This window comes from Carettochelys insculpta, chromosome 3, assembly GCF_033958435.1.
Source record: "Carettochelys insculpta isolate YL-2023 chromosome 3, ASM3395843v1, whole genome shotgun sequence".
NCBI classification, from domain to species: domain Eukaryota; kingdom Metazoa; phylum Chordata; order Testudines; family Carettochelyidae; genus Carettochelys; species Carettochelys insculpta.
The window spans coordinates 42,452,189-42,473,433 of NC_134139.1; the positions used below are offsets into that span (position 1 = coordinate 42,452,189).

The 21,245-nt window shown below is 46.5% G+C and overlaps 1 protein-coding gene across 1 annotated transcript; it reads right to left on the reverse strand.

Moving 5' to 3' along the window:
• Positions 1-515: 515 nt before the first annotated feature.
• LOC142010253 (sulfotransferase 6B1-like) lies at positions 516-9,575 on the reverse strand. Its single transcript, XM_074988547.1, has 7 exons — positions 9,380-9,575; positions 7,017-7,138; positions 4,253-4,342; positions 3,399-3,525; positions 2,905-2,999; positions 2,016-2,172; positions 516-1,516 (listed from the first exon to the last, which is right to left on the reverse strand). Exons 1-7 carry the CDS (start codon positions 9,573-9,575, stop codon positions 1,386-1,388), a joined length of 918 nt encoding a protein of 305 aa, XP_074844648.1. The 3' UTR covers positions 516-1,385.
• Positions 9,576-21,245: the final 11,670 nt, after the last annotated feature.

Genomic DNA, 21,245 nt, shown 5'->3' on the forward strand with positions numbered 1-21,245 from the left:
TCTCTTGCGAAAGAGTCTTCCGAAAGGGGGCACTCTTTCCACCGTGGGAATGGAGGACCGATTTTGACAGAATGGCCCCATTCTTTCAAAGTTAAATGCGAAAGATCTCGATGGGTGAGTAGACACTCCGTGGGGAATTTCGAAAGAAGGCTGTCTTTCTACCTCATTTTCGAATGTACTTGCTAGTGTAGACGTGACCTAGGAGAACTCATATTTGAAGAAATAACTGAAGCCATAAACCAACTGAAGAGTAGTAAAGCACAAGGCTGCAATAAAATAGATGCTGACATGATAAAAAGCTGGAAAGAAATTGATTTGAATTACATGTGCATGGTTGTACAGAACAATTTGGAGAAAAGATAGATATCCTAAAGATTGGAGAAGAGACATCATCTGTATAATCCCTGAAAAGTGGAATTTATTTAATTGCGATAATTGGGAAAGAGTGACACTCCAGGCTGCATATGAAAAAGTATTTTGTATTATCATTTTGAATAGGATGGAAAAGTTGTTGAGAAAATATTCAGGGAAGACAAAGACTGGATTTCATCAGATAAATTACGCTGAGAGCAGATTTTCACCTTGAAAAGACTTACCAAGAAAGGCTTAGAAACCAACGGAGAACAGCTTTAAACTGTGTTTATTTTAGGAAAGGATTTGATAGTGTCTACTGAGAAGCACTTTGGAAGATCCTGAGATATTGTCCAGATGCCACCTGGAGACTCGGCCAACAAAGATTTAACAAATTAGCAAAGACATGAAATGGTTTAAGGTTATTATTGTGAGGATAAAGCAAGGTTACGTAGTATCCCCAGTTCGCTTCTGTTATGAGAGAAATCACAATTGCTGTTGAGGAGACTGATATCCTTTGGGTCTGAGATAAACTGGAGAAATTAACAATTAGAAGATGGCTATATGTGAGTGCTATATTACACAAGTCAACAGACTGTGAACTTGTATTGACAGAGATGATTATAGTGGTTTGGCCACATCAAGGCAAAATACAATGTGTATCTTAAATTGGATTCCAGCTGAAGGGAAGAGAAGCAACGGAGGATAAAGAATCACCTACTGCAGAACAATTGCAAAAATTTACTTAATTTTAAATTGTCTCCATAATGGCAAAAACAAACACCTTTTTCTGGACTGGCAGCAGCAGGAAAGCCACAGGAGATTCTAAATCTAAATCAATCATAGTTGGGCAGTATTTGGACCACTAGCCTTATTTATGGTGTCTCAGGTGTTTTGTTTTGTTTTTTTGTGGGGCGAGGTTGTAAATTCTTTTATGAAATATAATTATTTTTATCTCTGCATTCTCAGACAAAAAGTGGTAAAATAGATCATGTTTCTGAGTAAATCCAAATATCATTCAGACATTCAAAGACTTAGTATTTGCAATATTTATCATATTTTAACTTTGCTCCCAGTTTCGTTCCTGCTAAACATTCCTCAAATTTGGCATCCATTTCTTGGCTTTGACCTTCAGTGAACAGATTCTTCCAATCTCCAACAGTACCTGCAAAAGAGCAATGAAATAAACTAAAAATTATTCCTGGAAGTAGATCACCACATGTCAGGTAGATAACAATGAAATGCTGGCACAGACAGTTGGAATGACTGAACTTAATGACACATTACAAATCAATAAGAGACATGAAATCTTTGTGTGTGGATGATATTCTTAAATTTGAAGGTTAAAGAAAACCCTTTGCATTACATTTGATAGGTATATGTGCATGCACCTTTTACAACCAAGGTATTTTCCACAGAGCTAGTATTTTGAAAGAACAGCTTTCAGTCCTGGAGTGATTGTCTGGCCAAAGACGTCCATTCTCAAGAGAAGAAAATTCATTGTCAGCTATGAATTAACCAGATGAATTCTGCATTTGGGAGCCTTTTTAAAGATCACAAGAGTTATATATTTTATCAAGTCTCGTGCATGTTAATTAGCTCCAATGACCAATTTGGATACCTCCTCTCAGTCCCATGGCTGTCATCATTCTGTATAAATGTACCTTTCCTGAAAAAGATGGAACCAAATTTGCCATGTGTTTCTTCCGATTTGCTGTTCATGGATTCAAAGGTGGCATTCTCTGCAATAGACTCAATCGTCTCTTCAGGGAGAGAGAATCCGAAAAATTCAGCTATTTGTTTCACTCCTCCAGGTAAGTTCTGAAAAAACAAGAGGGTGCCAGAGTTATGGATGAGTTAGAGCAAACATGCGAGAAAGGTTTCCTCTATCTTGTCAAATGGATGTAGTTGGGAATATTTTGACCCATACAAGGGGTAGAACATTAGAGGAGCACGATAAGTTCGGGAGGTTGCGGTGGTTACTTTAGATAGGATTTTGGAATATGCCTGCTTTGCCCGAGTGGCAATGCATAAGTAAATGTACTCAATTTTTTGCTTGTCTCTGTTTGAATACTCAATACCACAAGTGTTCTCTCTAATATTTTTCCACCCTGACTGGAATTATTTTTCTTATATACACCAACATGGACGTCATATGTGACAAATCACCTTCATCTTGGTGTACGTAACAAAATTCATGTTGTAGGGGTGGTGCCAAGATTACCTAACCCAGAAAATGCAAACTTGGACATACCTTTACATATGTGCACAGCCTCACTGAGGACAATGGGACAACTCATTTACATGCTTAATGTTTCAGGGTCAAGGCTTTCAGGCTTGATGAGGGAGTTGGGCTGCAGTTGGAAGAGCTACTAGCCAATGGGAAAACAGGCGGCAACACAGCATATACCTGTTTTCCGCACCATAAGGTTTTGCCAGAGACAAAATGAAAACAGGACATTACATTTTCAAACACCTTGTCCTGACGGAAGCAATTCTGTATCACAACCAAGTCCATGATCTAACAGGGCCTTTCCTTATTTAAATTTCTACCTCTTTCATTTCTTCATATGTGATGATCTTTATATTCTCTTCATCCATGTGTTTGTTCCAGGCAAGAGCATGGTCAAAATATGAGCCCCAGCAGACTAAAACAAAATGAAAACAGACAGGTCAAAAACAGAAGATGGGGTAACTTAAATATACTCTAATTACATGTTAAGTTCTATATAGAATTCTGGAGATCTTAGCTCTTCTAATCCTTTACAACTATGTTCTTAGTTGTTGTTGTCATTGTTGTTGTTTTATTTGGGCCAAATGTTGTTATTTTGGAAGTAATGCACTCCACATTTGCCTTTTCATTCCTTCTACTTTTTTTTCATAACCAAACTATACAGTTTCCACATAACAAGTTTTTTTTAAAAAATCTGTTTACAACAAATTAATTCTTGATTATATTTTGTGGTAATTAGCATCACACCCATGTGTTCTCGGCAACCTGTACAAGCCACCGAGAAACATTACAAAGATCTAATAACTAACAGTACCTTCTCCTCTCATGAACTTCTGAAAGAACTCATCCCAAGAGCTCATAGTTGGCAGCCCAGGGTTTTTGTTGTAGAAGTGGTAATATGATACAGCTGCGTCTTTTGGATTTCGAAATACCACCAGTATCTTTTAAAACAACAAATGCAAATGAATCTTTGGTATTTTAAGGTAACCTCTGATTTCCAGGATCCTGCTTAAAAAAATATATGAGCTCTTTAAGTGACTGAAATTTGGCAAGTGAGCCCCCAATCCTGTAAATTAATATAGTCTGGGCAGATTTTACATCTGCCTGGTCCACCTACGAATTTATCGAGCAATCAGGGCTATCCCATACAGATCACCTTGCAGGACTGGGATTTAAGATTTGATCTCTGCCTGTGAATTACAAAGAGCAATCAGTAAAAAGGAATTCCACTTATTACTCTTTTATAGCGAAAGATGCCGGATTGTGTGATGTGAGAAAGCCAAGTAGAGAAGTTGAGTTGGTCTTCAGTGAAAAGTTTTGGCTTTGTTTACCCATCAGAAAATGTTGACCGGCCAAAAGTTTTCTCAAAAAACTTATTAGTTCCTTGTTATAATGGGAGGAAGATAAAATCCTAGAATAGTTAAGATCCCAAGAGTTAGGGCATTCACAGGGACACTACAGGCCCAGGTTTGAATCCATGCTCTTTTTCTCTTTTTTTTTTTTTCCACAGAACTATTGCAAAGTTCTTGGTTCCATTCCAATGCCAAACAAAACCAAACACCAAAACCTTAAACATTTTTGTGAAACTGAATTCTTGTTTTCCAGGTAACTCTATAGAGAATGTATACCAAGGGAGAACCAGGAACTGCTTGGAAAATGCTCACATACCTTTGCTTTAGTCTCAAAAACAGCCTTGGGAATATTATCATAATGCAGATGTGCAGTAAAAACACGTGGAGAGGGCAAATTTTTCATTTTCTAAATCAAAACAAGTACAAGTGTAAAAAAGGGAGCCATAATATTTCTACCACAAATATATTGGCAATTTACAGTATTTATATATTTAATCTAAAGATCTATTTTGCATGGAAAGTATTTTTACTGGTAACTGTAGTCTCTTCTTTCTTCTTCCCCTCATAATGACATTGAGAGGACATTGCTAGTAAAGAATAATTTCTTTAAGATTGCACCATTTTTAGCAGATTTCATAACTGTCCCAAAGCAGCTAGCATAGAGAGGCCAGATAGTCAAAGAAAGAAAACTGTTTACATTGTTCTTGCTATTAACTCATTATAATGTTAAAGGCCTAGCTTCTGGGCCATGTTACGTGCAAACAGTTAGGCCCAAAGCAACAGCAAAAAGAGCATGTGCTTGTGCCTGCTGCTGCAGAAAACATACACTGGAGGAACTTTAGACAAGAGCTCCAGGGTGGATCAGGGAAATGATAACCTTTAAGGGTGAATTTTCTCATGTAGCAAACAGGAGGACAGGCTATACTGGCTACGTCCGAGTAACATATGTCAGCCACTGGTTTCCTGCTGAGCACCAGTTGCTGTCTTTGGGGGATTCTCCTTCATTCCTGCAACACTGTCTTGGATTTAGTGAGATTTTGTTCCATGTTTTCAGCTACCATGTGGTATCTGAGCTGAGGTTCTCTAATACCAATGAATTTTGTCGCAACAGCCCTACAAAAGAAAGGAACAATATCTGTGTTACACATGAGGACACTGGAGAGCTGAATGTCTCACCTGAAACCAGACACAGAGCCCTCCTTACTCAGACTCCAAATCCTATGCATTACTCATAATACCACTTTAAGGCTACGTCTACACGTGCACGCTACATCGAAATAGCTTATTTCGATGTAGCGACATTGAAATAGTCTATTTCGATGAATAACGTCTACACGTCCTCCAGGGCTGGCAAAGTCGATGTTCAACTTCGACGTTGGGCAGCACCACATCGAAATAGGCACTGCGAGGGAACGTCTACACGCCAAAGTAGCACACATCGAAATAAGGGTGCCAGGAACAGCTGCAGACAGGGTCACAGGGCGGACTCAACAGCAAGCTGCTCCCTTAAAGGGCCCCTCCCAGACACAGTTGCACTAAACAACACAAGATCCACAGAGCCGACAACTGGTTGCAGACCCTGTGCATGCAGCATGGATCCCCAGCTGCAGCAGCAGCAGCCAGAAGCCCTGGGCTAAGGGCTGCTGCACACGGTGACCATAGAGCCCCGCAGGGGCTGGAGAGAGAGCGTCTCTCAACCCCTCAGCTGATGGCCGCCATGGCGGACCCCACTATTTCGATGTTGTGGGACGCAGATCGTCTACAAGTGCCCTACTTCGACGTTCAACTTCGAAGTAGGGCGCTATTCCCATCCCCTCATGGGGTTAGCGACTTCGACGTCTCGCCACCTAACATCGATTTCAACTTCGAAATAGCGCCCGACGCGTGTAGCCGTGACGGGCGCTATTTCGAAGTTGGCGCCGCTACTTCAAAGTAGCGTGCACGTGTAGATGCAGCCGAAGAAACATAAGTCTATGAAGTGTTATTACTCATAGTCAGTGTTTTCTGTAAGCTGGGTGCCTGTGCAGCTTGTCAGCAGATTCAAATGCTGCACAGCTGATTAGCAGAATGCTCACAACTAGGTTTTTGGCTCTATTTGTTGAGCACGTACACATGCCTCGGTGCACTTACAAAATTTATTCTGCACATGGATGGAAAAGATCACAGGCAGGGTGACCGTCCTTCCCATATTTGGCAAGACTGTTCCATATTTGTTCGCCAAAAAGTCATCTCTACTTATTTTTCAAAGGGGGCTAAGTGTCCCATGTTTGGACCTTTCCCCTGCTGACCTTTTCCACCAGCAGCACATAAGTCAGTTCCCTGCGCCTCAGGGAAGCAGGGGCGGCTGCTGCATCCCTGCTGCTTCCTCAGGGCTCCCACAGAGCTTCCTGGGCTGCTGCTTCCCGGGGGCTTGGCGAGGTCTGGCAGCTGCCACCTCCTTCCCGGCTCCCTGGGGCTTGGTGAAGCCGTGAGGCGCCACCCTTCCCCCCCCGTATCTCCCTGTCCCGTATTTGGGAGAGGGAGAGATGGTCACCCTAATTACAGGGAACATTTCACAGAGTTTGCAATTATATTACATACAAACCAAGCCGAAAGCATTGTTATGAATCACATGTTCTCCTGATCCCGCAAAGGCTTCGGCATATAATTAATTTTACTTTGGAAATGTCACACCTTAATCTAAGATAAACAGAAAGCAGGAATAATCAATGAACGATTTCAATAAGCTTTTTGCTTCAAAATATTAAATATTTTTAAAAGATTGCATTCAAAATTTATACTAATCATCTGAAATCAGAATACAACAATACAAGTTCCGGATTAGATTTAAAATTAACTTCTGTTCTTTTTGTACACAAAAGTAAATTTCATTTCAAATCACTCTTGTTTGCCTGAGTTTTAATATTTTAGAGTATATTCCCACATGTAATGTATGTAAGAGAATTAACCTCAAATTTTTTGATGTGGCAGTATATAGCCCATCTGTAAGGGGTTCTGTACTTTAATGAAGTACTGTAAAATACAAGCATTAAAAAATTCTGTCTGTTAATAATAAGCTTGATGAGTTCGTCCATGCTGACCTGAAATTTTTCTGGTGGTCCAAATTCAAGGATTTGGAGATGTATACTTGGTGATACTCTCTCCTTATTCTTTGAAACTGCAGATGCCAGGTCACTTAAAATTTGTTTAACCCAATTACTTCCTGAAACATAAAATAACTGTTAGAAGAACACAAGTGGGGGTTTCAAACCTGTCTACTGTTAAATATCCACAAGAACTTTCTAAAGACTCATATATAACTTGTAGGTGTTCCAGATAATAATTACATATCCACAACTGTTACAGGTTAAGACAGAACTGTGATTTTTACATTGTTTTTTTCTTTAAAGCAACCTTAGGAAGGAGGATGAAATCTTGTGCTTTGGCAATTACAAGTCATATATCCCACAAACAAATGACATTGCCTATGTGCATGTAATGGCAATACTTGTAAACACTTGAAGGCTGCTGCTTCTGCTATGTACAGCTTGTGATGTGTAAGGATATGCCTCCCCTGTAATAAAAACCCCATGGTGCTCACAGTGTGGGTCACTGAGTGAGGCTCTTAGGGCTAAAAATATCATTGTACACCTTTTGAGTTCAAGGGAGCCTAGGTTCTGAAACCCCATAATGGGGGACAATCTCAGAATCCAGGCTCCAGACCAAGTCTAAACATTTACACTGCTAGTTTTGGCTTTGTGTCCTAAGATCTGTGAGTCTGAATCAACTCACTTAAGCTCCAGGACTTGGTGCTGCAAATCTTTTATTGCAGTGCAGATGCATGTATCTATTAGAGATCATTTGTACCCTTTCCAAAGTAAGTCATTTTGTTCAGAGTTAGGCTGCCTCTGAGCACACCTACTGGATCAAGCCCTATAGATGAGATGGTTGGGATTGTGCCTGCTGCCTATGACTTGAGGAACACAGTGAGGCTTAGGTGTGAGGTAGGCACTTGTGTGCCTCTCTGTGAAATCAGTGTATTTGTCCAGAGAAAGAAGCATAGGTATCCAGGAAGTTTTTACAGCAAAAATTTAGGCGTTGAGTAAGTTTAGGTGTCCACAGCATTAGGTAGAAGCTGAACAGGGAGTTTGTAAATTGAAATGGTACCTAAAAGTAGGGCTTTGATGCCTAAGTCTGGAATTTGCATGTCTGCATTCCTTTGTGGATCTGGGCAAAGCAGACACCAGTAAAATTCTAACATTGATCAGGGCATTGAATGGCATTTATCCCACAAAAGTGCTGCCGTTGTACCTTTAACTCCATGGTGCCTGAGCAGGAGGTTCTACCAGGCAGGACAGCACGTTGGAACTTGAAAGTTAAATCTCACCATGGGTTTTGCTATCCCAGCTAGGAATGATTCCATGAGCCTAGGCAATCAGGAGTAACCGAGCCTAGTGTCAGACTCACAAAAACAGAAAAGGGCAGATTTGTTTTCGCAAGGAGGGCAGTTAGGGTTTTGTTAACAAAAACTAGGACAATGGGAATAGGAATGACAGAGATGCCTTTCTTTTTCCTTTAGAGTTTACTCTTAAGTTATGTGAAGAGAATGTGGCCAGGGATGTCCCTGATTTGTGTGATGTTGGCTGAATAAACTCTACCTTATAAATAAACTGGAAATCTCTTAATTTTACTGGGACTGGGAGGTTGCCAGATATTCAAATATGCCGGACACATGGGAGGCTCCAATACACTCTGGGAGGCTCGGCCCAAAATATCTGCTACAAACTGTTTCTTTGCAGGATCCTGCTGCCATCTAAAGTTCATTCCTACTTAAAGTGACATTTTCAAAAGTGTTTAACATTGGCCTAACTTTTTATCCATCCGTTTCAATGGGAGCAGCTTTGGACCAGCAGTGATTGCTTTAGAAAATCCCATCCTCCATAACATTTCTGTCTAAAACATTTTGTCTGTCTATTCTAAACTAGTGGTGGGGATCACACCATTAGAGGGTTATTAACAAAATTTTGGGACAGTTCAGATTCTGTCCTTGCTCTGAATTCTGTTGAATGACCCTCATCTCTTCACCATATGAAGTTATAATGCTACTTATGCACAAAAAGGCTGAATTAGAGCAGCTATAGAAATAAAAGAGCTTAAAGTTTCTTGATACTTGTACAATTAGACTCTCCATAACCTTGCATGATTCTTTGTATTTAGTTTACTACATCCAGCAGCATGTGTCTATCCTGGTAGTAAAACCTCTGCTAGGTTAAACACATATCTGAAATTATTCAGGAGGAAAACACGCTGCTTACTGATTCACAGCTTCCCTGTGACAAATGAGCATTTACTGCATATTACATCTGATTTTCAGTAATTTTTGGCATTCTACATACATAATCACACACATATTTCTCATCTAAGCATTTTCCTTCCCATTCTGCACCAAAATATCCACACTTACCACACTTGGGATACACAACTAGGAACACATCATCTTTTCTAACTTCCATGGTGTCCAATGCCTGGAAAGTCTCAGAGCAGCACACTGTACTAGGGTACAGTACCCCTTTGTACGTGAACAACAGCTCCTCAGGTTTTTTCCCTTTAAACTCCTGAAAAACCTTGTCTAGTTCCCTAGCAGGGCTGTCCATAGCCATGGTTGGAGTTTGCTGTGCCTTCTGCCTTGTGTCTCTGCCCTTAAGCGTTGTCTCTAGTTTTCTTTGGACAGGAGTAGGAGGAGGCTGACGAGAACCCTCCTACACAAAGCTTATTTGCTCTCTGACCCTGTTTCCCTTGCCTGATGAGGAAACTCAGAACTAAAAAGAATTCTTGAATTACAAGCTTCTGGTGTGAACTCTTTGCCATAAACTGTAGCTGATTTCAGCTACAGTTGAGGTTGACATTTAACTTTTCTCCTTGTGAATTGTACTGGGAGGTATAAGTAAACAGAAACTGCTAGTGGGATAAAGGAGAGAAACATATTGTGCTTGTTCAGCCCCCACAGCCTCTACCTGGAATGATAACACCCTTTCACCGAACCTCAGCTGTTTAGTTTCTACCTAAGGTAAACTGATCTTTTCAACAGCCTGACAGTTGCCGATGTAGAGCCATGCTGCCGTTTGCGTGAGAACTCCAAGTGGCAAAACTGGATGAGTCACCACAATAAAAAGGAAAGAGAGAGAATTAAAGGGAGGCACCTTAGTCTTGGCACTAAGTCACTGATGGATTCAACTCAGATATCTGAAATTACACAAGAGGCAAACACGCTCTTCACTAAAAACAACAAGAAGTCCTGTGGTACCTTCTAGACTAACACATTTTTTGGAACATAAGCTCTCATGAGCAAAGACCTGCTTTGTTGAATGCAGGTGCGAAGTGGGTCTTTGCCCACGAAAGCTTATACTCCAAAAAATCTGTTTGTCTATAAGGTGCCACAGGACTTCTCGTTTTTGAAGATACAGTATAATACGGCTACCCTCCTGATACACCGTTCACTGATACACTGCTTTCCTGTAACAAATGTAGATTTACTGCAGGTAGCATTTAAACTTCAGTGTTTCCTGCATTCTTCACAATGACCACACACATTTAACACTGTCATGTTTACTTTTAATTTGTCACCCAAAATATCTACCCTCACCACACTAAAGCCGTGTCTACACGTGCACACTACTTCAAAGTAGCAGCACTAACTTCGAAATAGCGCCCATCATGGCTACACGTGTTGGGCGCTATTTTGATGTTAACATCGACGTTAGGCGGCGAGACGTCGAAGCCGCTAACCCCATGAGGGGATGGGAATAGCACCCAACTTCGACATTCAACGTCGAAGTAGGGACCGTGTAGTTGTTGCGCGTCCCGCAACTTCGAAATTGCGGGGTCCTCCATGGCGGCCATCAGCTGAGGGGTTGAGAGACGCTCTCTCGAGCCCCTCAGCTCAATGGTGGCCGCATGGAGCGGCCCCTTAAAGGTCCCCACCCCCTCCCTTTCTGTGCAGGAAGCTGAGAGAGCGTGCAGGCAGCAGCAAAAACACGCGGCTCGCCTGCACGCTCTTCTTCAGCCACCCAGACCCCCAAAGGACCTCATGGCCGCCCAGTAGCCCCCCCAGCGCCCTCAGGGAACCCTCCCGAAGGGGAGCCAGGGTTCCCAGGGCAGGAGCCAGGCCGGGAAGCGGCAGCGGGGCCCCTCCTGGACGGAGGCCGAGCTTCGGGACCTGCTGGGTCTCTGGAGCGAGGAGGAGGTGCTCCAGGTAATGGGGAGCAAGAGGCGGAACGCGGATGCGTTCGCTCAGCTAGCCGAGGGCCTGGCCACCCGGGGTCACCCTGCCCGCACTCTGGACCATGTCCGGAGTAAAGTCAAGGAGCTGCGGCAGGGTTACGCCCAGGCCCGGGATGCGGCCGGCCGATCTGGGGCCGCCCCCGTCACTTGCCCCTTTTACAGGGAGCTCAGGGACATCCTGGGCCCCCGGCACAACTCCTCCCCTCCGGCCACACTTGACACCTCGGCTGAGCAGCCTCAGCAGGCCCCGGAGCTGGAGTCCGCCCCGGAGGCAAAGCCCCGCACCCCAGGGGCACCCCCCTGGAGCCCACCCCCGGGGCACCAGAGCAGAAGAAGGAGGAGGAGGGGGACTCCTCCTCCACCAACACCGGGCTCCAGATCCTCCTGCCATCCCGGAGCAGCAGCCGGGCGTCCGCCCCCCAGGGTGTCCCCCGACCGTGGGAGTGGACCTACAGGTATGTACCCCCCCGGTGTACACCCCCGGGGTTGAGAGGCGGGGGTAATAGATATGTGGCCAGGGCCCTCCACATGCCCAGATGACCATGGCCCCAAGGACAGCAGTGGCATGTCCCTCACAGGAGTGCATCAGCCCCTGCCCCCCACCGCACGACAGTGCCATGCCCCATCCCCGGGGCAGGGGGAGTGGAACCTCTAGGGTCCCCCGGGAGGAGGGGGTGGGACACTCAGCAGCAGCAGCAGCATGTGATGAAGTGGAGGGAGTGCAAATGCGAGACTCAGTCTAGATGTGAGCAACAAGCTGAATAGCTCCCAGTGGCTAAGGATGATCCTGGGGCTACAACTGGCAGGTTACACCTCTGCCCTGAACAAAGCGGAGGGAGGAGCCGAGCTGGGTTTGAATCGGGGGCCGCAGGTAGAGGCTAGGGGAAGGGAGAACTAGAAGGCTGCCTGCCTGAGGAGGGGGAAAGCTACACCCCCAGAGGGGCACCCCTCGGGGTCTTCTCCCCAGGATGGGTTGGAAGGACTGTCTCTGATTGCTGTACTGTCGCTTCTAGGAGAAACTGGGCATCTGTTGCCTAAGAAACCTCTCCTGTCAGACCTGCTGAGTGAAGTGAGAGTCACTCCTGCCAGCGGACGGGGTGCAGTGCAGGGGGACCCTTGAACCCCATCACAGCAGCATCTCCCGGGGACGGGGATGGGGAACCTGAAGCACAGGGGTGGGGGGAGAAGGGCCACAGCTCGGGGCCCACACTAAGGCCTGACTCCACTCTTCTTCCCCCCTCCTGTGTTCCACAGCTGCACCATCGGAAGGACCGGAGAGCGCCGGCGAGGCTTCAGTGGTCCCGGAATCCCCTCCGGGGCCATCGCTCCAGGCCAGCCCCTCGGCGGAGGACCAACCGGCCTGACGGTGGGCAAGACGGTGGACCCAGCAGCAGCAGCCGCCAGCAACAGACCCCCAGCTGCTGGCCATCCATCATCGGCAGCTGGAGGTCGCGGAGCAGCGGCTGCGGGTGGAGCAACGCCGCCTCCACCTGCAGGAGTGGGTGCTGGCCTGGCGCCAAGAGGCATGGGGGGCCTACATGGAGACATTCAACCGCATAGCGGATTACCTGGCCCCCCATGCCACGCCAGCCGCCGCTGCGCCCGCCCTGCCTGCTCCACCCGTTGCGCCACCGCTGCTCCTGTCGCCGCGCCGTCCGCCGTCGCCTCGCCACCAGCCACCCAGGGCCGCCGAGGGAGACCTGGGGCCAGCTGACACTCGCTGGCTGTATCTTCCGGTCTGCCCAGCCCCGAGCCAGCCCCGGCCAGGGCTGCGGCCGAGGCGGGGATCCTGGCCGCCCACCCCCAGTGCTGGACTATAGGGTGCAGATTCTTAATGGTACCCTTTCAGTTTTCCGCTTAAACAACAGCATGGTATCCACCTTGCGATCCCAAACCAAACCTGGAGCCAGCTCTCCTACCCACATATGGCCTGAGCTAAGGACCGCCCATCAACACTCGACTACCCTGGAATTAGGACCCAACCTGGAGCTAACTGGCCTACCCACAAATGGGTGCCAAGAACTGAGACGTGAAAGTCCCTTGTCAGCTACTGTTGAAGTTCAAAGTAATCCTTTGTTGCCCACATGCTATGCACTAAATGTTACCTTATTTTCACTGGAGACCACCCTGGGGTTACGCTCATATGTATTTTATGAAATGCCACTATTGGATTAAAGGAAAAGAGAAACTAGGTTTCAAGCCCACACCCCAATGCACTCACACCTTCCTACACTTACACACACACATACAAAGACACACACACACACAGGTGAAGAATTGCACAGGTATAGCAGAGGAAGCCAAGGCATAGCATATCCAGTGTGTCTGCTTACAGTCATTAATCTGGGATGGTGGGCTGATAGCATGATCCCCTTGTCAGTTTGCTCTCTTCAGTGTAGTAGGCTATGTGTGAACTACAGGCTTCTGGCGGTAGACTGGAGGTCTCTCAGCAGTTTGCTGTGTGGGGAGCATTCTGCCGCCCTCACTGTCTTCCTCATTTCACGAGGTGTTTTCCGAACATATGGCCCCATGTGGATGGGCCAAATGTCAGGAAAGCCTCTCGCAACAGAACTGTTGGCAGGAGATATGCAAATATGTTGCACAATTTGCATAACTTTTTCAATAGCTCTTGGCAAACTAGACACAGATGTAGTACTGAGTAGTCAGTACCATCCATCCTGAGGAGAGAGGGAGAAGGGGAGGAGGTCAGGGCCTGGGCCTTGTCCTGCCTCCCCAGCCAGCCAAGACTAACATCTGCAGAGTGTTGATGGCAAGAGGAATCCCCTTGCAGCTTTGCACCCATCTTTTTATATGTTTCTGTCCATAGCTCTTGTCCTGTCCCACTGCCCCAGGATGCTATATGACCATGAGTCATCACCACTGTCCCAGAAGAAGCGTTCATATAAATCTCCATTTGTTTTTAGAAAGGAAGGTGAGGTGGGGGACATGATCCCATAATGGGAAATGGAGATTGTCTCGAGTGGGTTAGCAGACTGACAGTGGGAAAATGTTCCTTTATAAGTGTGTCTTCTGTTTTAACAGCTCTGACATTTGGGAAAACAAAACTAGCTGGTAATCCATTCCCAGTCTCACATGTTTGTTCTCAGAGTCATGTAGGGACTTTATCTCTATTTCTGCAAAAGCGATTGGTGTTTCAGAGGGCTGGAGGAATGCCAAATGCAGAAGTTTGTCAATGTTAAGACAGTAGCTAGATCATTAATTGGCAACACTTGAGCTATTTAAAAAAAATATTTGATTGAAAGCCAAGAAGCTAGATCATGTTGAAGCTCATAAAACCCCTGAACTCCAGCAAGTCTAAGAATTATGAGTCAAAATGCAAACCCCAAAATTCAACTTTACCATTGTTACCCTATTTATCCTCCCCTTGCATTACTTTGCAAAAATATCAGGTCGTCCTTATCGTGTACCTGAATTATAAAACATACTCTGCACAAGAGGATCCCAAACCCATCTTGTAATGTTCTTTACATGACTTTGGAGTCCTACTCCAACTGAACATGTTATCTTGACCTCAGGTCTATGGCTGAGTTATGGAGTCTCAGAAAAAAGTTGATGAATGGGATTGACTGGGTTATACTGAGTCCCTTGTGGGCAGTGGCAGGATTTTATGTGGAAGGATAATATTGGATACCAGAAGACTTACCCGGAATTGCCTGGCTCTGGGTCCAGTCTGAGGTGGCAGAGGCCATGCAGGCCTTCTGCTGGCTTGTCCCTAAGGTTGGCCCAAGGTGGGGGGTGCACTAGCTGAGAAATTAGGAGTGGGGTGGGGGGCTCAGGGCAGGGGGCTGGATAGTGTGTGGGGGCTCAGGGCAGGGATTGCAGAAGTCAAATAGGGTGTGGGGAGGCACAGGGAAGAAGGCTGTGAGGTTTGAGGAGGGCTTACTGGCGTCACCCAGGACCTTTATGCTCCAGTGGCAGGAACTACCTAGGGTAGCACTGCTCCAATGGCAGCAGTTCCCCGGAGACATGCTGCTTTGGCAGTGGCAGCTGCCTGGAGCACCTGGCGTCAAGTTGCTCCAGTAGCAGGAGCTGCCCAGGTGTCCATAGACTCACTGGTCTAGTGGCAGTGGCTGTGCCCTGCTACGCTGGCATTGGCTGCCTGGGTCTGTGCTGCTGCAGAGCCTGTGGCTCCCCTGGGCCGCCCATGGAGACCAGAGCTGTGCTGCCTGCCTGGGTTCCCCTCTCCTCTCCGGCCAAGGGCTGGGGAAAGAGCAGACTGTGGTGCTGATGTGGGACTCAGGGCTGGCACAGGAGGGTGGCAACCATACTCAGCACCTGCACAAGAACCTTACCTGTGGATAGTAGCTGGCAACATTTAGAGCCCCTCTCTGCATTCTGGACTCTGCTACTGGTGCGACTGCCCCCCTGTGGTCACTCTGCAGTATAACTGCCTCCTAGCAACCCCCTCCCTTTCCACATTATGGAAAACAATCCCATTCCAGGCACATCCTGTTTTCCTGGCACAACCAAACCCTGACCTGGATTTAAATTAGAATAAAAGGAAGCTGCATAGCATATTTGATGGTCCTACCTCTAATCGTTTTGGAGGAGTTTTTGAACAAACAATCCCACATGGCCAGATGGAGACACAGACAGATACACAAATGCTCTTAGATTTACACGAGACTGTGGTAGCTCATCTGTACAATGAAGGTTTTCTGGTTAGTGCTGGCCATATTAGGGTTTAGCTGTGTATTACAGGCTACGTCTACACGTGCCCCAAACTTCGAAATGGCCATGCAAATGGCCATTTCGAAGTTTACTAATGAAGCGCTGAAATGCATATTCAGCGCTTCATTAGCATGAGGGCGGCAGCGGCGCTTCGAAATTGACGCGCCTTGCCGCTGCGCGGCGCGTCCAAACGGGGCTCCTTTTCGAAAGGGCCCCGCCTACTTCGAAGTCCCCTTATTCCCATCAGCTCATGGGAATAAGAGGACTTCGAAGTAGGTGGCATCCTTTCGAAAAGGAGCCCCGTCTGGATGCGCCGCGCAGCAGCAAGGCGCGTCAATTTCGAAGCGCCGCTGCCGCCCGCATGCTAATGAAGCGCTGAATATGCATTTCAGCGCTTCATTAGTAAACTTTGAAATGGCCATTTGCATAGCCATTTCGACGTTTGGGGCACGTGTAGACACGGCCACAGTGTGACAAAACCCTTACTCTGAAGGGCTCCTAGTCTCTACATAGTAAAATCATGGTACTCCTATAAGCATGAGAAGCAACTATCTCACCTGCCTTCCCTTCTTTCCTTCTCCTGTTATAACTGTGACTCATCCATGTTGTATTCTGAGTTTTCGTGCAACCAAATGCACAGGTTCTACAGCAGGCTGCCCCCACACAGATAATTTCACACAAGGAGGGTGAACTAGGGCCAGGTGCAAGAGTATTCTTATTACTCCTTGTAGAGAGTGAGGGCTTGAAACAACATAATTTATCTGCCTTCTTCCCCACTGGCAATTGATTTACTCCTCCCAGCACTATGAGCTCCCAGGAGAAGCTAAAGTTCAGTGTAATCCCCAACACTGTTTGAAACCAGTTGCAGTATATGTCCAGAGTTCAAACTTGGGATTGTGTAATTCAGAATTTTTTTTTAGCTGCAATTTCTCTCACTGAGCAAGCGGAGCAGGGTCAGATAGTTTATGTGCCTAGAAATTCTTATTTAAAAGTTCCTCCTCTGCCTACAGACTATAAAGAAAGCTACAGACACTCTGACTAAGGACATAATCTTGCAAGAATCACAGCAAGCTCCAGCCATTGCCAAAAGCAGTGTTATGATGGAAATAGAGAAATATTTGGATGAAGTTACAGGAAAAGAATCTGAAGAGCTACTGTTCTGAAAAGATCTGATTTACCCCTATTGAACTGTAAAGTAGTGAGACCTTCCAAGCACTGGACACCACAGAATTTAGGCAAGATGGTGTGTTCCTCTCTGTTTACTCTTAAGCTACGTCTACATGTGAAGCCTACATCGAAGTAGCTTATTTCGATGTAGCGACATTGAAATAGGCTATTTCGATGAATAACGTCTACACGTCCTCCAGGGCTGGCAACGTCGATGTTCAACATCAGTACTGCTCTAGTTCACCCTTGGTCCAGACTCATTTCTTGGCTGATTCCAAGGACAAGTGACACTTTGTACAGTTGCTTATAGACTGTATTAGAATTGCACTAACTGGATAACAAGTATATTTTCCTCTTAAAATAAGGACTAGGCATGAAGTCTGTTTCTCATTTAAATTTTAAAAGTTGCAGTAAGGATAAACTGAATAAGATGTAGGAAGAAAAACTCATTTTCTCCAAAATGGCTGACAGAACCAAAACAACCATTAGTCCAATATTTAGGGGCCCCAGGGAGGGTGGGATGCATAAGAGAAACTTCTGAAATCCCACGGTCAACTCATTGCACAAAATAGGAGAAGGACAAAAGGTGGGGTTATGCAAATCTTTCTAAAAATACACAGTAATGAAATAGCATAGAGTTATTACTACTAGGGAGCCATTCTGTGTCAGATATGAGTACATCACCTAATAGCAGGGGTGGGCAATAAGCAGACGTGGGTTAGCCCCCAGTGGACTGCCCAACACTTTATTTACTTTTGCATCTACAGGTATGGCTACTCACAGGTCCTGTTGGCCACAGTATGCTGCTCTCAGCCAATGGGAGCTGAAGAAAGCAGTAGAATCATAGAATACTAGGACTGGAAGGGACCTTGAGAGGCCATCGAGTCCAGCCCCCTGCCCTAATGGCAGGACCAAGTACTGTCTAAACCATCCCTGATAAACACCTATCTAACCTGTTCTTTTAAATATCTCCAGCGATGGAGATTCCACAACCTCCCTTGGCAACTTATTCCACTGTTTGACTACCCTGACAGTTAGGAACTTTTTCCTAATGTCCAACCTAAACCTCCCTTGCTGCAGTTTAAGTCCATTGCCTCTTGTTCTATCCTCAGAGGCCAAAAAGAACAAGTTTTCTCCCTCCTCCTTATGACACCCTTTTAGATACCTGAAAACCACTATCATGTCGCCCCTCAATCTTCTCTTTTCCAAACTAAACAAGCCCAGTTCGTTCAGCCTTTCTTCATAGGTCACATTCTCTAGGCCTTTAATCTTTCTTGCCACCCTTTTCCGGACCCTCTCTAATTTCTCCATATCTTTCTTGAACTGCGGTGACCAGAGCTGGATACAATACTCCAGCTGAGGCCTAACTAGTGCAGAGTAGAGTGGAAGAATGACTTCTCGTGTCTTGTTCACAACACACCTCTTAATGCATCCCAGAATCATGTTTGCTTTTTTTGCAACAGCATCACACTGTTGATTCATATTTAGCTTGTGGTCCACTATAACCCCTAGATCCCTTTCTGCTGTAGTCATTCCTCGACAGTCTCTCCCCATTCTGTACATGTAACACTAATTGTTCCTTCCCAAGTGGAACACTTCGCATTTGTCCTTATTAAACTTCATCCTGTTTACCTCAGACCATTTCTCCAATTTATCCAGGTCATTTTGAATTATGACCCTATCCTCCAAAGCAGCTGCAACCCTGACTACTTCCCATCACTCAAAGTAGCCAGAAATAGCGAATCAAAGGCAACAGGAATGGTGAAGAGCTGTACCTGTGGACATGCAGGTAATAAAGCATTTAGTGATCACTTATTGCCCACTTCTGCCAAATAGTTAATAGCCTGTTTGTTTGTTTTTCATTACTAAAACAATTCACCTGTTTCGTATCTTCTAATGTCATGATCATGATATTCCCTTTGTCCAAGTGTTTGTTTCAGGCCAGTGCAAGTCACAACTGTAGTTCCAGCAGACTGAAATGAAAGAGAAGAACTATTTTAATATATATTTCTGATTATGACCTAAATTGAAATTACCCTCAAATGTACAGGCTAATTTCAATGTGTCCGGAAGAATTTATGTGTCATCCTTCAGTAGTTGTTCTTGTTTTTTTCGAAATAGAAATCATCCATTCCAGATGTGACTCCTTATTTTCTCCCTAACAGCAAATATTCTATGCAGTAAAATTTTTCATGGCAGTTAAAAACACGCACAAATTAAATCTCTAATTCATTTTCCAGTAATCAGGAACAAACCAGTTTTGTGTATATTCAAAGAATGTTTGTACAGTCTAACACATAACCTGTAAGACACAGCATCTGTGAAATGGTAAATGATTTTTAAATTTAAAAAAATTATATAAAGCCCTACAAACACTCACTTTAGCTCTGGCTACACTAGAGCACTACTTCTAAACAGCATCTTTTGAAAGAGAGACATCAAAAGACACTCCTTCGATGCATAGCATCTACACACGGGCTGGGGCTGGCACAGTCGATGAATGAAGTTGAACAAGCCATGCAGCATGTTGAAAGGGGCCGTCCCACACGTGAGAAGAGAATGTGTACACTTACCAGAGGCCTCTTTCAAAAGAAGGGGACAGGAAAGGCTGCGGACGGGGTGGCAAGGCACACAAGCCCTTCTGGGGCTGCAGCAAGCTGCTCCTTTAAAGGGCCTCTCCCAAACACACTCAGCCTGCACAGCACGAGGCCTGCGGAGTTGCAACAAGCCCCACAGACACAGCGCCTACAGGGACAGACATGGACCAGCAGCAGCTCAACACTCTGCTGGCTGCCACCAGTGGAGTGGGCACACTGCTAGCCACAGCACTGGCGGCCACCCAGCAGCCCCAGGCAGGGGACACCCCCCCCCATCCCCCAGGCAGAAGGGGACGCCTCAGACCATTGGGCCCTCCTGGCCCCCCCATCCCCTATGTGCTCCACCACCTCTGGAGCCACCCCACCAGCTCAGAGTGGTGGAAGCAACTGGTCATGGGGGAGTAGGATGACAAGTGGTGCCTCCAGAATTTCAAGATGCGCCAGCAGACCTTCCTGGAGCTCTGCCAGTGGCTGACCCCAGCCTCAGACACCAGGACAACCAAACGTGTTCCAACCTCCCTGTCAAGAAGAGGGTCGTGATAGCTGTCTGGAAGCTGGCTGCTCTAGACAGCTACTGCTCTGTGGGACACCAGATCAGTGTGGGGAAGGCCACAGTTGGGGTTATCGTGATGGAGGTAAGGAAACCTGGGCACGCACCCACTGTGGGATGTGGGGAAGGGGCCTGGTGTGGGGCCTAGGGCGTGGGCTCAGAGTGGGGGGCTGGAGAAGGGATCCAGGGAGGTGGCCAAGGGTAGGGCTGGGGGGGGGCAGGGCACACTCCACATACCCTCACGGGTACCTATGTCCCCTTCCCACAGGTGGTCCATGCACTCAACGCCATGCTCATCCAAAGGGTCATCCGCATCAGGGATCTGGACGCAGCCATCATAAGCTTTGGCATACTGAGGTTCCTAAACTCCTTCGGGGCCCTCGATGGGACTCACATACCCACCTGGGCCCTGGAGCACAGGAGAAGACAATTTACAAATAGGAAGGGTTACCATTCAGTGGTCCTGCAGGCCATGGAGGACAGCTGGGGCTGGTTCCAGGACATCTATGTGGGCTGCCCCAGCTGCACCCACAATGCATGGGTCTTCCAAAACTCAGGCCTGGGCCACCAGCTGGAGGCAGGGACCTACATCCCCCAGAGGGATCACCCTCTGGGGGACACCACCGTGGCCCCCTGCCTGGTGGCCGATGCTGCATACTCACTGCAGCCCTGGCTCATGTGGCCCTATATGGGTCACCTCACTCCCAGCCAGGAGCGCTTCAACGCCCAGCTCAACCACACCCGCCAGGTGGTTGCGTACGCTTTCGGCCACTTGAAGGGGCGGTGACACTGCCTCCTGGCCCACTTGGACATGGGCATCCTTAGTGTTCCCCAGGAAAAGGCCATGAGTACTGACCCCTGCCCCATGGCCCATTCCACCCCATGGCCCATGCCACCCCTCCCTTTATGGGTGCTGGGTCCCCCATTCCCTGTCCCCCATCTGTGGGTTCGGTGGCCCTGTGGGTGGCCCCATTGTGTGGTCTATGAGCTGATGGGAATAAGGGGACTTCGAAGTAGGCGGTGTCCTTTCGAAAACGAGCCCC

Bases quoted from the DNA above. Each gene is read 5' to 3' on its own strand.
- LOC142010253 (XM_074988547.1), bottom strand. From the start codon at position 9,575: ATGGCTATGGACAGCCCTGCTAGGGAACTAGACAAGGTTTTTCAGGAG. The intron at 3,526-4,252 runs GTATGTGAGCAT...TTGTTTTAAAAG, and splicing joins TTTTTGAGACTAAAGCAAAG to ATACTGGTGGTATTTCGAAA. The intron at 2,173-2,904 runs GTAGAAATTTAA...TTGTTTTTTCAG, and splicing joins CATATGAAGAAATGAAAGAG to AACTTACCTGGAGGAGTGAA.